This window comes from Amphiprion ocellaris, chromosome 11, assembly GCF_022539595.1.
Source record: "Amphiprion ocellaris isolate individual 3 ecotype Okinawa chromosome 11, ASM2253959v1, whole genome shotgun sequence".
Classification (NCBI taxonomy): domain Eukaryota; kingdom Metazoa; phylum Chordata; class Actinopteri; family Pomacentridae; genus Amphiprion; species Amphiprion ocellaris.
Window position 1 is genome coordinate 20,781,192 of NC_072776.1, and position 16,513 is coordinate 20,797,704.

Here is a 16,513-nt window from a genome sequence, read left to right on the forward strand (position 1 = left end):
AGGGATGTCCGAAGTCAGTTCACACGATCGGGATTGGGGCCAATTATGGCATTTTTAATGACTCAGTATTGGATGAAAAAAACTCATCCCAGTTTTCAATCCTTTATCTGTTGTCACACATTTCACTAACTGAATCTCAGCTGCCTTTTTGTGCTTTTTTAAAAAGTGGAGCACAACTCTGGTCTAAGTGTTTTATAAAAAAAAATGATCTATTCTCTGTCTTTATCATTATTTTTATTTCTTGAGAGTGCTTCTTTTTGTTGAAAAGCTTTTCATGATGAAAATAGTAAAAACCATTAAAGAGAATCTGTATTTTCCTAGCACAGTCCTGTTTTGCAGCAAAAAACATGTCTAAGTCGCTTCGAAGATGAAAGCAAAAGTGCACTAAATTCCAAAAAGCTGGTTCTCTAAAAATATCAAGGCCATTGCTGTCAAGGTCTTACTTTGGCAAGCCAGATACTGCATTGATACTGAATACTTAAATGCAGAGATGTGCAAAATTCACTCCCTGTCTATGGTGAAATGTAAACAATAGTGGCATCCTTGTCTATCTGCCCATGCAATGCTTTTGTCAGCAGCATGTTAGACCTGTAAATAAAGAGTACAAGTTGCCTCTTTCAGAAGCAAAGATATTCTGTTTTGACAGACTGAGGAATGTCCCAGTCCCCACCCTAAAGCTTGTTCCATTTAAATTTTCTCCAACCCTTTCCTGGGCCTCTGTTAGAGTAAAAGATCCCCTTACAATGAGAACCCACATATATTGTATTTGCATTATGCTCAGTTACATACCAAATATCATTATGTGCCTTAGTGGTGAGGGAAGATTAGTTTCTCATTTTCAGAGCCTATTGAATGCAAGTTCAAAAAGAACTGGAGCTGTGTAATAGATTTGCCTTTTTTAAATAGGATGGTTTGTTTGTCAGCAGCTCCTCCCAACAGTAATACAGATATTTGACTCAATAGCTTGATTTTGGTGACATCCCATTCAGTCAAAGCTAATGATCCATTTACCTCCCATATAATAGTGATCAATTTGTGTTCAAACACTTCAGTTTTTATCCTAATTCTTAACAAAAAGACTATTGGTTGGGAATTGTATTTATGTGAAAGCCTATTTTCTGAATGTAGTCATTAACGTCAAACCCATAACTGTTGTCTGTGCTTCATACAAAGCCGCCTGATGAACTGTTGTTACTCAGAGCCATCTGAGAAAACATCCTGTATGAAACTGCTTGGAAAAGGGCAGGCAGTGTCCAAAAAAAATTTGGCAGGTGATTGAATGAACCATCTGTTTATCACCGTCTATGATGGGCTGACACTCACCTCACCACATGCCCATAGCTGCCAGCAGTTTCTCATAGGTCAATGGTCCCATCATCTGTGCATCGGCCACAAGGACATTGCTTGAAGCCGGACAAGATTTATTCTCTTGTGATCGTTTTCTCACAAATGTCATGAGAATCCAGCTGTCTCACAAGGTAACATACAAGGCATTATGCAGCATAAACATCTTTCGTGTTTGTTGCTTCAACAGGTGATGAGATGAGGAAAGGTTTATTGTGAGAAGTAATATGAGGTAGGCTACCGTATCAACCATTTAAATTGTAGCCTCAATTGTTAAAGTAGTTTTACCAAGCTAACCAACTCGTTGAAGTCACTGAATTGGAATATACCACAAATGACAGCATAAACGAATCCAGGATATAGAGGGTCTGCTTAATGAAAACCTTCATGCTGGCTTTGATAGTAAGGTGTCAGAACACACAGCAGATGACAGCTGGCTGTGTGCTGAAACCTGTCCATTTTCAAAAGCACCAACAGTGGGCGCATTTGAACTGGACTATCTGATCTGATGAATGATGTCTTTTACATCGTGGGGACAGCATGGTGTGTGTGCATCATTTACCTATGGAACAGATGGCAGCAGAATGCACTTTGGAAAGTAAGCAAGTCGGCAATGTGATGCTCTCGGCAATAATCTGCTGGGGAAGCTTGGGTCCTTGCATTCATGTGGACACATTTTTAACAGGGACCACCTAAACATTATTGCCGAGTACATACATCCTTCAATGACAAGAAAATGCTCCCTGCCACACTGCAATAATTACTTGAGAATGGTTTAAGGAACATAAAAAAGTAATGTGTTGGCTTAGGCTCCAAATTTCCTATATCATAATTTTTTCATGCATCTGTGGGATGTGCTGGAACAACCTTGGATAGATTGGTTAGATTCATGGTGGCCCGGCCTTGTAACTCCAGATACCACAGGACACCTTCAGAGGCCTGTGGAGGGTCGGAGCTGTTTTGGCAGCATGAATGGAGGCTATGTAGACATTATTAGGCAGGGGGTCTTAAAATTGTAGCTGATCGATAAAGTTGCCAAAAAAAATTGTGTGACTGCCCAATCCAGTGGATGGTCTAGACTGTACAAGCAGAGAGCTAACACCGAACCTTGTCTCTAAAATTGTGACAGGTTGTCATAGTATATAGCATGTTGGCAGTATGCTGCTTGAGCAGGATTTGTTTTTCCATTCACTAAAACTTGTAATAGCTCAGGCTGTGCATGATAAATGGAAAATGCCAGGGATGGAAAAATTCAATTCATTTCCTAAATTGCCCAGGCACAAGTTAATGTGTTTGCAAAGGCAAGGATTGAAATGGCTGTTATGCGGGAGACCTTGCATATTTTCCAACAGTATAGGAGTAAAGAATATTGATTGTGGAGCTTGCTGACAGCTACCTAGTGCTGGACAGTTTGTCCTTGCAGTCCTCTAGAATGCTTAACTCTTGTGGGGAATTGATGCAAAGGCCTGACAGCAGTCAAAGCAGTGTCACATTTAGAGACGGTGTGGAGGTGGAAGTTTTGTATGTGCAAAAAAAATAAATTAAAAATTGCTCCTTTTTTTGTAGGGTAACACAGTGTCAATGTACTACCAGTTTATGTGTTAGGACACAGCCTGCATGTACTGCTGCAACTACAGGAGGTTTATAGAGAGAAGAAAATTTGACTTTTACCACAACCCACATTCATCTCTTTATCCAGACAATGTCAGTATGAGTGGGATAATTGTGTGTACCAGTGTTGTCTGTGTGAGTGCTAATTTTATTAGTGATTGAAATCTGGAGATGGTTAGTAATGACACTCTGGCATCTCTAGTGAAGACTACACTTTATGGCTTTAGTTTTAGGTTCTATGCTCTGTGAATGTTGTGTGTGTAGCTGAAGCAGTTGGACAGAAACATTTGCCCTAGTTCTGTTGGAAAGATTAGAATGTTAATGCCACTGACTGTAAGAGGATCATGGTCAACAATGTTTCATTTTTCTCTGTGACATTGTTTCCTCCCTTTGATAGAAATCGCCATTCTTACAAGTCTTGAACCATTGAACTACTGTTCAGTGGTTCAAGACTTGTAAGAATGGCAGTGAATCCTGTTTTATCAACACCACAAGGTTAAAGGCACAATCTCTCCAGATGATGAGCAAGATGTGGCTCAGTGGTAAACGAATGTAATGCAGAAGGACTGGGAGTTTAATTTTAACACACTCTGACAGCTAAACCTTCCCTCACTCTCAGAGGGGGGGAGGTTTTTTTATAGAACAAACTAGACTGTTTGCTTTCAGACTTTCTGCCTTTAAGTGAAGGCTTGAGGTCGAAGCTGTTTTTAACTCACTTCTTCCCACTGCTTTTCCAGGTGGAACATTGGCAGATATTCAGGAGGGACCTCAGAGACGCACATTTTCCACTATGAACCGCGCCTTCAACAGGAAAAAAGGTGAGCAGACACATCCGGTACTCATTTAGCTTGTGGAATTGAACTAAGCCTGTTTTAGCTACAGCAGTGCCACAGACATCCTGTCTCAGATCTGAGAGAGAAACACTGTTGTTCCTATTATTCCAGTCTGTTTGCTGGGCTGCTTTTTGCTGAACATCCTCAGTGTTTCCTGGCACCTGAGTGTCAGTGGTCACTGCATACCTCCACCTTCCAAGGCCTCACTGGTTTCAGTTCTTTCAGTGAAATCACTTCACTGAGACTTTAAAGTGGCTCAGAATAGCTAATCCATCATAATGACGCACATGTTCACACTGATTTTTGTTAAAGGTACGCAGTTTTGTAAAACTGTAGTTTAATAGTGGTAAGATTGCAGAGTGAGCTGTGAATTTATCCTTGAGGCGCATTCATAAGCTGAAGTGAAGATCTGATTCCCCATTTATTTGACACACAGACTGATGTTAGGAAACTCAAAAGGATATGCAAATACTTCATAAGTGTCAATAACGCTTGCCATAACCTGAACAGCTTGTTGTATTGAATAGTGTACGAAAGTTACTCTATTGACCTCAGAGTGGTGAACGGTTTCAGATAGATTTTATCACATAAAAACACTGTTTGTCTGCATTGACCTCAGATGTGTGTTATTCTTGGGTGATTGGCGCAATGGTGGTGCTGAAGCAAGCAGAGACAGATGGGAAACGGGCAAGATAATGGACACTCTAGCTACATCATTGCATCAGCCAAAACACTGGACACTGCAGCTGGTGGTGTAGTTGTGACACGATTCAAACTATCCAGTCCATAACAAATGATTTTGCTGCCATGAACTGGATGTTCTATTGCCAAGTGAACAGTAAAGCTGACAAGGTTGTGCATCCCACCCAGCTACGTGGTCTTTGTCAGAAATGTGGTTGGCTTCACAGTGACAGTCTGTCCAGTCAGAACTAACCATAAGCAGGACATGTAGTCTGCATACTATTCCAAGAAAAAAAACTACACAGAGGGAAGGTATATTTCCACTTTATGAAACTAGTTTATATGCAAAGACATTATTGCTCTGAGGTATGGATACAGATGCGTGTTTGGTAGGGTCACATAATATTTTAAAAATAAAGAGAATCCTGCAAAACATTAAGAAAGCTACAGTATTGCTGCATGTTTTAGGTAATTGGTTGCACTAATGGAAGGTGAGGCCAGATGGTAGGTATTTTGGCTTAAACATGTTAAATCACTGGTATGGTCTTCTTAGAGATTTGTTCAAAGCAGTTTCTAAAGGTGTGTCTCTGAAAAATGAAAAGACATTCTCCACATGCCATGGCAAGAGATAACAGAGGCTGAAGCGTTTTATCGCAGCCATCAGTGCTTTGGTTTTGTTCATCAAGATTTAGAAACTCATTCTGTGAACAACAACTTTTCAGTGAATTTAAACGGTAGCATTGCAGTGCTCTTCCCAGTTTTTGCCCCATGCAGTTCATTCATTTTGCAGGACTATAAAGTCTTCACACTTGAAAGCTTCCAGCGAAAAACAAACTGATGGTTATGTTTATTATTTTCTTTGATGGAATGGTTTTATATTTTAGCCAAAGATAGGACAACAGAGGACAACAAAACCCTTAGTACAAATAGAATTAAACAGATAGTCAGAAGGCAGGGTAACATATATAGCATGCCATGCCTTTGCTAAAGTGTTAGACAGTTAAGTGGGTTGTGCAACACTACAGAGCCTTGAGGTGACCCTGCCCAAATGCAGAGGAGGAGATATTTGGGACTGCAGTTTGCAAAACAGCTTGGTGTGTTTACCACCATCTGTCCCACTCCCTCTGGTGTGAATCAACAGACCTGGAGAAGCCTTGGACGATGTTGAGGAAAATGTCCAGGGCCCAGGTGGTGCATGGGTCTTTAATGATATTTGGTTTAATTTACTTTTTTCCCATTAGGTCTTCTATTTTAGGAAATAAAGATGGTAATCTGGGAGGGCACATATCCCCACCTCACCTCACCTCGCACTGAATTTCCATTTCATTGTGTGGAATTTAAATGGCGTTCCGATAATGTTATAAATTTCATCAGATACTTTGCATTTTCATTTCTACATACCTGAGCGTGTATTGTGAGGGTATCTAGGAAGAATGACGTTATAGATGGAATAAGGCAGAGTCTGAACATTTTATCGGCTTTGGCAGTAGACAGACACTGCACCACTGCAAAAAAGCAAAGTCAGTTACAGAGACAGTAAACTCTAAGCACCAGATGCTCACACACAGGCTAAAAGACGATATCCTTTGAGCTGTTGGGAGCAAACAGTGAATCTATTTATCTGTCTGCCATAGCAGTGTTAAAGCCTTTTCACTCAGAAGGACAGCAGTTTCTTGACCTCGACCATACTGAATACCAACAGATGCAAAACCCTTAAAGTTCTCTCTAGATTTCATTCCTGCAACAATTCTTACAGTCAGACTGTAGAAAGTGGTGACAAATGGTCCAAATTAAAAAAATTTCCAGTCTCAGTAGGAAAATATGTTTTTATTTGAGCAAATGCTATGCTTTACAAAAATAACTAGAGACAGTCATTAATTAGATACATTTTGTCGAGGAAAGTTGTCAAAACATATTATTTGATAATGAACACAAAGCTAAAAGAAGCTATATATTTTTTTTAAAAATTATGACAACAATTGTTATGAAAGGTTTAGCATTTGTAGTCAATAAATTAAAACTAAACAGCCATGTTCAAGATGGAGAAAAGACAAATGAGTCACATACTTAGATGCTGCATACTACAGGAGTACATACTGTATACTATGAGCTACTTCAAGTATTCAGTGCATTTTGTCATATGTGAAAATTCCTGTGGTCTCCCACGTAGTCACATGACCACCAGGCTCTTAAGATACAGCAATTTGAAAGAGTTATTTAGAGAGTTATTTACCCAACTTTATTTGCTAGATATCAAATTTATCATATCAATTGCTGGCTGCTTTACTATCTTATTACCTTATTTCAGTGTTTCAAATGTTTTTTTTTGTTTTTTTTTTTGCCACAAAGTATATGTCAGCAAATTCTACCATAGAAATTTTCAGTAGTTGCACTTATAGTCGCTTGTCTTTCTTGCAGGGCATGGATCTTTTGAGGTGTCCACCACTTTGCCTAAATTCCCTGAGCTGGTGAATGATCGTGGTGCATTATGAAATGCAGTACATCAAGCAGATAGCTGAAGTGGCATACTCAAAAATTTTGACCAGTGTAGTCTGTTATCTGGGTACCTCTGGTATACTGGAAATTTTGAAGTTTGTTACATGATACTTGCTCATGGCTTTGGTCAGAGTCCATATGCCACTTCAAACTCACTAAATGTCTAATTCAGCAGCCTGCGGCATCTGTGGAATCACACAGCTGCCTCTGAATGGAAGAAGTTTCCTCTGCCAAAATATCTTGTTCAGAAGCTGTTTACCTGCCGTGCTGCCATTAATGAGAAGCACCTTACATTTAGTAGCATTATCTAATATTACTTAGTGTACTGTGGCAGACTTATCACTAAACTGATCCACAAATTACAAAGAAAAGTGTTAAAACAGCTCAGACAAACAATGAACATACAGACCGGAGCCAAGCTGAAAAACAACAATAATTTAACGCTGCATGTGCAACACAGGTGATGTGGATGTAATGCTGACATTATTTCCAGTCAGATTTCTTTTGTGTTGCTGCTGAAAGGAATGAATGCGTTTGAGAATTGATGATAGACTCTAAATTAGAAGTTCTCTATATCTAGATGATCAATGCTGAAATCTTGTCTGATAACTGTATTATTGTTTTCCATCCATTTAGCAAGCCTTCTCAAGCAAAACAGAGTAAACAGCATTTTATTGACCAGGTGGGTACATCACCTTCTAAAAATATGTTGCTGTTAGTAGCAGAGAGTACAAGCAGCTGCATTTAATGTTAAAACTAATTCTAATGCTAGGTGAGCAGGACAGACACAGAGAGAGGTTCTGTTCAAACAGTCAGAGTTTTAAAATAGTAATGTTACCTGGATGGACTGTTCAGAGTCTGTCTGTGGTATCACTGCAGGTCAGAGGTACATGGACACTGCGCTGTTGCCATTAACCTTATAGTACAAAAAGATGAACATGTGTAACCATGAAGACTGTACAAAAAGATGACAACAATTTAAAGGAGTTACAAAATAGAAAAAATCAAAACACAAAAATGAATGTTTGCAACAGATTTCACGTAATTTTGCTGTTTATCCTCAAAGATTTAAATACAAAAATGGCAACAAAGGCATTGCTATGAGATCTAGATTGGTGTTAATTGGTATTTTGAAGTAGGGGATGATAAGAAGAGTTAGGTGTTTCATTCCTCTAGAAACATGACTTTTTAGACCCCTGATAATTTCAGTGCAGTTGTGGATAATACATTCTCAGTCGTAAATATCCTCTGATATGCAACACTTCTTTTGCAGCTGACAACCTCCCACATGGGTTGAATAAAAGTTTATTTCCCATTAGAGTGAATAATTCTGCTGAACTTTTAGTATGCCTGAAAGAGGATAATTGCCTCGTGTTGTTGATAACATTTCTCCCTTTTATGATCATTTTCACTTTTTTCTGTTGCTTTATTCATCTTTACACAACAGGGATCTGGACAAAGGCTACAGTGGCGTTTTCTGTCACTTTTTTAATCATTAATAGTGACCTTACAATCTAACATAAGTATAAATGTCCAGCAGTATTCATGTATTTTTCATTTTCTGCACCTGTCCTGACTCCCTCTGTAGCTTTTGGCTAAGAGGGTGAAAGCTGGCGCTGAGGTCCACTAGACTGATTTACCTTCCTCTTTATCTCTGTGCCTGGCTGTGTTTTGTGGGCTTGATCACGTCTAGAAGGTAATGCCAAGCCGGGATCTTGATCATTTTTACCTCCTATGTTTATTGCCCCATGGACCTGGACGTGACTTGCACTGAGGAGTGCTTCAGGAGAAGTAAGAAACATAAATTGTTCGATATGTTAGGTACCGTCATTGTAACCTACCCTGTAGTTTTTAAGTAATTTCATTACTTGGCACTCGACAACCATGTAGATACAGTGAAGTATTTTGCTCAGTTACGTGCTGATTAGGTACCCTAGTTACAGCTGCCTCTATTAATCACAGGACTAATGTTCAATTTAGAGAGGTGCTGATTCCACTTTGTGGTCATTTTAGAGGATATAATTTGTGAGTTTGTTTTGAATTAGAAGAGTTCCTAATATTTAGTCTAGCCTCACAGTTATAAAAGGGGACATTAGAACATTTGTGAAGACATAATTATTTAGCACTGATCTTCATTACTAGTAGTGAAAAGTATATAATTTGCTAGCAAATTACTGTATTTCAGATTTTAGTCGTAACGCCTCAAATAGCAAATATGCTGTTTGCAAGGTTACACCAAGAACAGTCTTCAGCAGGCAAAAGCTGCACAATATTTCTTATACTCAGCAACAAAAAATGTCTGTATGGTCCTTATATACAAGGACAATTAATTATGTTGTGCTTATTTTTATTAAACTTGTGTGGTTATAATGTCACAGTTGAAGAAAAGATTATCGATTTCATTAGTGACCCGAAGAACTCCTCTATATTTGGTATCAAACTGCATAAATGTGTGCTAGTTTCAGTGAATGACTGCAGTAATAAATCTGTTGCAGTACTGTCATATCAGCAGATGGTAGCTGAATATTAGTCATGCTAGTGCAGAAGAATAGCAGAAATCTAACAATCCTATGAACTGATATTATCCAGTAGGAGAGCACAGTGCACCTTTTACCCTCAATTGCCCTTTAAGTGCAATAATACGTTCTATTTTGGCAACTGGAACAAAATAAAGAAAGTGTTTTCACATTTTTAATCTTTAACAGTGTCTCATTTAAAAATTACTGTTAGTAGCTAAATGAAACCAAACCAACTAAAAGTAAGACATGGAGCCTTCTGGACATGCATTAAAAACATCTAAACTACATTTCTATGTTTTTTTAACTCTTTACTTTCATTATTATAATTTAGGTCAGGTCTCCTTTATCTATCATTGTCATGGAAGCAACAGAAAGCACTCATATAGAAAATTAGATGTGGATGAGGCTACATGGGCTATTAAATTTCCTCAAGGCCATCTCAGCTGAATTGCTGGACAGTATAAACACCAGTCTAAGTGATGTTCATTTCAGAAATTGTAGCCTGTAACTATTACATGAGCCATTATTAATGGTTTGTAATTCCTTTTTTTTTTCTCCACAGTGTAATTCATGCATGTCTGATTGCCTTGTGCAGAAACAACACTGTGATGTGCAAGAAGAGTTCGGAGCTGCGCAGTATGAGCTTCTAACTCTGCTTTTATAAAGCCATATGACCATGATCTGGCTTGCCCTGAATGAGCCTTGACTCCGTTTTTTAAGCCATATTTGCTGATTTTCTTTCACTTTTCAGAGTGAATCATTCTAATGGCTTTGTAGCTTTGACACAAAGTCATGAACAGCTATACAATATAATTACCTCGCATACAGCAGTCCTGCAATAATACACCACAAACCCTACAATGTTCAGTTTTTGCTCTCAGAGACCTTTAATTTGTGATGCAGTGTATTGCAGTGTTGTTGTACTGAGTTTCCTTGAATTACAGGGAGCTTGTGACATTTTTCTCCTTTCCCTAAGTGTATGTGATGCAGACAAAACCTGGAGTGATTTTCCCTTGAAGGAGCTACTGCCCCTATTTCTATGTGATTGCAAAATTTGGCCGTCTTTGTACCCATTCAGTCGTTCTTCATTTATATAGTTGGATGGATTTTTGTTCCCAGACAGTAATCGCTTGGTTTAAACTCTCAAATTTTTTATCTCAAAGTAACACTCTCCTACTAGTCCCTGGTAGAATTGTGGTTTAGCCCAGTTCTGCATGGAGCTCATTTGAAGTTGTCTTCTGCATGATGGAGAACTGTGCATACCCAGCAAATTCATTGTGTGTCATTGATTGAGCACTGCAGTGAATTAGTCTATTGCTTTCCCACTTCTTGTGGCCCTATAGAAAAATTGTGCACTTACAGCGCAGCACTCAAGCTCAAAAAGGCAAGAGCCAGCTTGAAGAATATTAAAGAGGCTCTTCTGGTGCCACAATACTTAATAAAATGAGTTGGGTAAAGCTAATGTTTGACCTAATTTGAAGGATGCCAAGCACATTTCCTGAGGCAACGTCTATCTGCTCTCAGACTAAAGGTGCACACAGTATATCTCTGCTTTGAAAGCTTCTTGTTAGCCAAATGTTGTCCTTCACTTTACTTACAGTATTTTTAAAGGTGATAAAGGATATGTAATAAGATCTAGTACTTGAGAACTTGTTTTTTTAAGCTACATTGATAGAAAGTCCTTTTTATCAGCCCAGTGCAAGGATTCACAGTAGAAAAGGAGATAAAAATGTGTGAAATACAGACAAATACAGCTGTTAGCTTGTAGATAAGGGGAGATTGTTTTGATAAAGGTCTATTAGATAAACAATCCATAACTCCATAGATTACAGTGTCCTGGACTTTTTACTGTATGAGTCTCTTTTTCCCTGATGCACCAAATTAAAATGTTCACTAGGCCTGCTGTGCAATGTTTTGCTCAGTAAAGTTTCTTGTTAATTTAATGTTGAAAGTCAAGAAGGCGACACTAATTCAACATGTAGTAAACTTTGTTCTTTTATGTTACATCGTTTGTGTAATCTGTAGTAGACGCTGATAAGGACCGTCACTTCTCCAAAGATTCTTTTCTTTTGAGTTTCTTGGGACTGAACATTTATTGCAAGCTAAAGGTACACATTGTTTCTTTTCTCTTTTTTTCTCTCTCATGTGAACGATTAACCATTTATATCTGTCTACTCTGTTTAATTAGAGAAGGTATCTGTGGGCAGTATTTCAGGCACTAGTCCACAGACTTGCCAATAAGTCAACTTAGGTTTTCAACAAGCTTCGGTTTTAGAAAACAAAAGTGTTGTGGAACGATAATAAATGACTTTTGGATTAAGGTGTTAAATTTATTATACTTGGAACTTTTAAAGACCAGGGCTCCAAAGCTGCTATTCTTAGTTTGTTTATCTTAACATTTAGTACCCATTTTCAGAGAGACCCAATCCTGTGATGTGGCCGAGATAACAGTTATTGCTAATAACAGTAGTTGCTGGAGTGCAACATGCATGAAGGACTTGTGACCTTTATGCTGCGTCCTAACTGGCTCTAACAGGAAAGCACCGAGAACCAATATACTCTGTCTTTGGAGAAACTACACTAGCAGTGTGACTGGGGAGCACCGACACTTTTCAAGCTGTCATCGTGTGTCCCTCATCTTCATCCAACACCTGACAACCCTTCCACAAAAAGTGACCTTCAGATGCCTCATGCACCAACAGTTTTTTTCCCTTTGGGCAACTTAGACATCACTTTTGCCACGTTTTCTCACGTAGTTGCCATTTTATGCTGCAAAGAGAGACAAAGCGGTATGCCCCCCACCTTCTTCCCTTTTTTAATCAGAACAGTGTGTGCTGATGCCTTAAAAAATGTCAGCCTACCTGCCATGCCGCTGCGTCAGTTCTCACCACCCTCCTCCTTCCTTTCTCTTTGCCCTTTCTTCAAATTTACAGTTTCTTTGCCTCTTTAGCTGTAAAAAAAAAAAAAAAAAGGAAGGAGATGCATCATGCCTGTACTAACTTTCACTCAGGAGTCCTGCTGGGAAATTGATTGTATGTTGCAGCAGACTGTTACAAGGTGCAGCCAGGTTTAATCTCATTGCACAGCTGTTAAGTAAACTTAGAAGGAAGACAATTTAAGTAGTGGAAAGACTACAAGTTCACCATGAAGTGTCAAAAAAGTTAAACAAACTTACAAAGTCCACCATTTTTGTATTTTAGGGGTTGATTATCTGTAACTTTATATATATATATTTTTTGCCATTAAAACGAAACACCACTTTCTGTGCAATGCTTTGCATGTTGGTTTCGTTTTGAATAATGTGGTAGATTAGCAACTATGAGCAATCACAATTAAGCAAATGTGGGACACCAAATTAACACTAATTAGAATAGACTCTAAATTCATCAAGCCACTTACCCAACAACATCAATGTAAACAAAGTCATTAGCATACTGATGCAGAGGACATGTTAAAGTTGATTCACATCATTTGCACCTTGCAAAGTCTTGATTAACGCAATCAACCTACAGGAGTTGAGTGCCCCAAGGTCACAGTCATGCATCTTTTGTCACAAGATTCATTAACGGGGGCGATAAGCCGTTTATGAATGGGAAATGAAGAACGAAAAGAATCCTTAATCAGTGGATGATTAAGAAATGCTGAAAACGGCATAATGGGATGCTGTAGATGGTGCTGTCAATGACCTGTAGTGATCTCTGAACTCCTGCTCACTTTGTGTCAGTGTAATCTTCAAAGACTGCCTCCAGGGATAAATTTAAACAAGTATTATATTATTTAGTGTATGCAATTTGTGATAATTAGTCAAAAATTGTACTGGTACTGAAACACAAATGATTAAACATAGATTATTGCTCCCGTTGATTGTCACTAGAGTCTCTCCAGAAGAGTGTTTGTACTGTATTTTAAGGTCTAACTTCAGGTACTGAATGCAGTTATGCTAGTAATGGTGAAGAAAATGTCTTTCAGGTCTCTGTACAAATCAGACTTTTATATTAGGAGACTGCTGATTCTTTATCTGACAGGCCTACATTAAAGTCAGTATTGTTCAATTTCACTTTAGGTTGATGCTTGCATATCTGCAACAAAACATCATCGTTAAAAATTAGCTGATCTCATTGTTTAGAATTGCAGTTTTCATCTCAGTGGAGACATAAAACACCAGTGCAGTGTTGCTTAAAATGAAACAAAGCAGCTTCAAAAAGTTGCTTAAAACCCATACTTCCTGCTTATTACCAGGGATTGTTAATTCACCCTCTGAATCACAAACAGTTTCTGGGTGTTTTTTTTAGTGAACGTTTGTCTGTCCGCCTGTTATTCCGTCTGTGTGCAACATTACTCAAAAACGGACTAACGTATTTGGATGAAATGTTCAGGGAAGGTCAAAAATGAGACAAGGACCAAGTGACTAGATTTTGGCAGTGATGTGGCTTATAGTCTGGATCCATGGATTTGTTAAAGATTTCTGTATCATTGCGAGATAGTGGCACGGCATCACTGTTTAACTACAAGTGAGCACTACGTCAGCTGCCTGCTGATGATCACATGATTGCGATCATACTACAAATCGACCGCTGCAGATGTTTCGGGACTTCAGAAATGATACAAGGAACAATTGATTAAATTGTCGGGGTGTTTCCGAGTCCCATCAATTCCCGCTGCCCGCTAGATATTTAGGTCAAGTGATTTGGTATCCGTGTGATAAAAATAAATAAATGCTGCTTTTCTGATAATGCCGTATGGGGGAATGAACATCCTTGGCCAAGTACTGCGCTCTCTGAGTGCTTATCTTGTTTGTTTGTTTTTTTTGCTTCTGTCACATTTTTACTCACTGTGACCTCAATTTATACTACAGTATAAGTTCCCCCCCCACAGTAAAAACGCACCTATGGCTCTAGAAAGGAGAGAGAAATCAAAATATCTTTTCTGTCGTTCAACAAAATTGTAATGCAATAGTTCCTAAATAACAGAAGAAACAAAAGTTACTTTTCTTTGAAATCAACATTACATTTTCACAAGTGCCCACAGGCGTTGCCAATACTAGAAAAAAAAATTGTGGCTGACAGTACTTTTGCTATTTTTCTGCATGCATTTTTAATTTGTTTCCATCCTCAGCTCTATGCAAACACAGCCTGTAATTCAGCTGAATAGTCAAGTGATTGTTGGTGTCCCAGCTGAGTCACTAATGACTTGCCGGTTGCACCGAGGAGCCTATACATTTTTCTTTTTGCCTAATACGATACAAAGGGTTTATTTTGTTGGATTTTTTTTTTTTAATGAGACATGTACAATAAAGTGATTTTCATGAAGTGTCACAATTTTAGGCTTAAATTCATTTAATTTTACCTGCACATCACCCACGATTACTTTAAAGTTTGAAAAACAACATGTCATTTTGTTTTTGACTCGGATAAATGGTGCAATTAACATTTACACTCGACCACCAGGTTTTGGGGTTCAAAAAGAATGTTTCTTTGATTGACTTAAAAGTTAACACACTGAATATGTGCTTCAGAAATTGTTTGCATTGTACTGGTGTGCAGTGAGGTGTTTTGACGTTTGTCATAGCTGAAAATCTTTAAGTTACAATGCGTTCTTATTTGAATCGAGGTGTGTTCAGGGAGATTGTATGTGCACATTTAACTTCTGTTTCTAATCCACATGCTGCCACTGCACAGAATTTACAGAAATTCGGCATATTCCCTACTCTCCGTCTTCACTCCTTTTTCTTCTTGTCTTTAAACATCTTAAAGTCGAGTTACAAAACCCACTCACTTTTCTCACATGTAGACATTTTCCACTTGCAAAGATGCATGTTCACATTTATTCACTCCACCACCTAGAGGACATTTCCATCTGTTACCTTCTTGGTCTTCACATCTATATTGAATACAGTACACCACATGTAAATTTAGTTTTGCATTGAGTGTGAGCCGATACGTTTTGAGGAACAAGCTTGTGAATAGTAGACCTTGTTGCCTTTCTTGCAGGGCAAATTGAGTCTGAGCCCTGTGGTTGTACTGGGCAACCTTCAGGTGTGAATGTATGTAACTATTTACTGACTAGGTACTGGGAAAGAATGCATTCTTTCCACCAGCATGTGCCTATTTTATACATTTTATTTAGGTTCAACTCATTCTTCCTCTGTGCCATTAAAGTTTTGTGAATGTGCTTTATTGCACAATATTCATTCCTTACACGTTCATTTGTGAGATTTAGCCACTTGTGTGTCTAGTTGTGCCTCTGCCACATTGTATTGAATGAGACCTTTGATTAAGACTGCTGTATTGAGTGGGCTGTTTGTATCATTTCAGATAAATCATGGATGCACACCCCAGAGGCTCTGGCCAAGCATTACATAGCCTACAATGCTAAGGTAGGTAAAACAATCAGCCTGCTGCATTATAATGAGCTTTGTAAGCAGTGCAAAAAATAGTAAGAGGCTTTTATAACCAAAAGAAGTGAGTTAAAAACAAAACCCCCCCCCTCCCTTTGTGTGTGTTTGTTCCCTCTAGTCAGGCCTGTCAGACCTCTCAGTCCTTGAGTTCCATTTGTCCTGATACTGGCAGGCCTTTCATTGAGGGCAGCACCTCGCACTCTGTGGTGCTGTCCAGCAAATGAGCCTGGCTGTCTCTGGATAAATTGTTTCAGGTTGAAGCTGCATAACAGATTCTCAGTAGACATCTGATGGAAACACCTGATCAGCCCGACATGCACTTAGTTTCCAAGTTTCCTCAGTTCATCTGTGTATAATTGGCAATGATAATTTGGATTTGTAATGGTGGTAGATGTCATATTTGTTTCACCTGAAGTATGAAGTGTCAGAAATGTGACACTTCCTTATTTATCTTCCAGAGCAGCTGTTTTATTTGATGTTTTGATGGGGGAAAGTCCTGCTTGTTGAAGTTTAATTCAAACGAGTCTCCATGTTTTTTTAGCTTTCTTGATTTGTTTATTTTTAATGTGTGTAAGCAGGCGGTGTTTAAGTAAAAAGTGACTCATGCTGTTCTGTCAAAACCAGTGAGTACT

At 38.6% G+C, this 16,513-nt stretch overlaps 1 protein-coding gene across 8 annotated transcripts in view; it reads left to right on the top strand.

Moving 5' to 3' along the window:
* gulp1a (GULP PTB domain containing engulfment adaptor 1a) overlaps nt 1–16,513 on the top strand; it is a 79,232-nt gene that overhangs the window by 43,216 nt on the left and 19,503 nt on the right. For all 8 annotated transcript variants that reach the window (XM_023274520.3, XM_023274521.3, XM_035950102.2 and 5 more), the window contains 2 exons: nt 3,693–3,773; nt 15,799–15,860. In XM_023274520.3, the coding sequence (XP_023130288.2) occupies nt 3,746–3,773; nt 15,799–15,860 (90 nt within the window). In that variant the 5' untranslated portion in view covers nt 3,693–3,745. The remainder of the gene's footprint in view (nt 1–3,692; nt 3,774–15,798; nt 15,861–16,513) is intronic.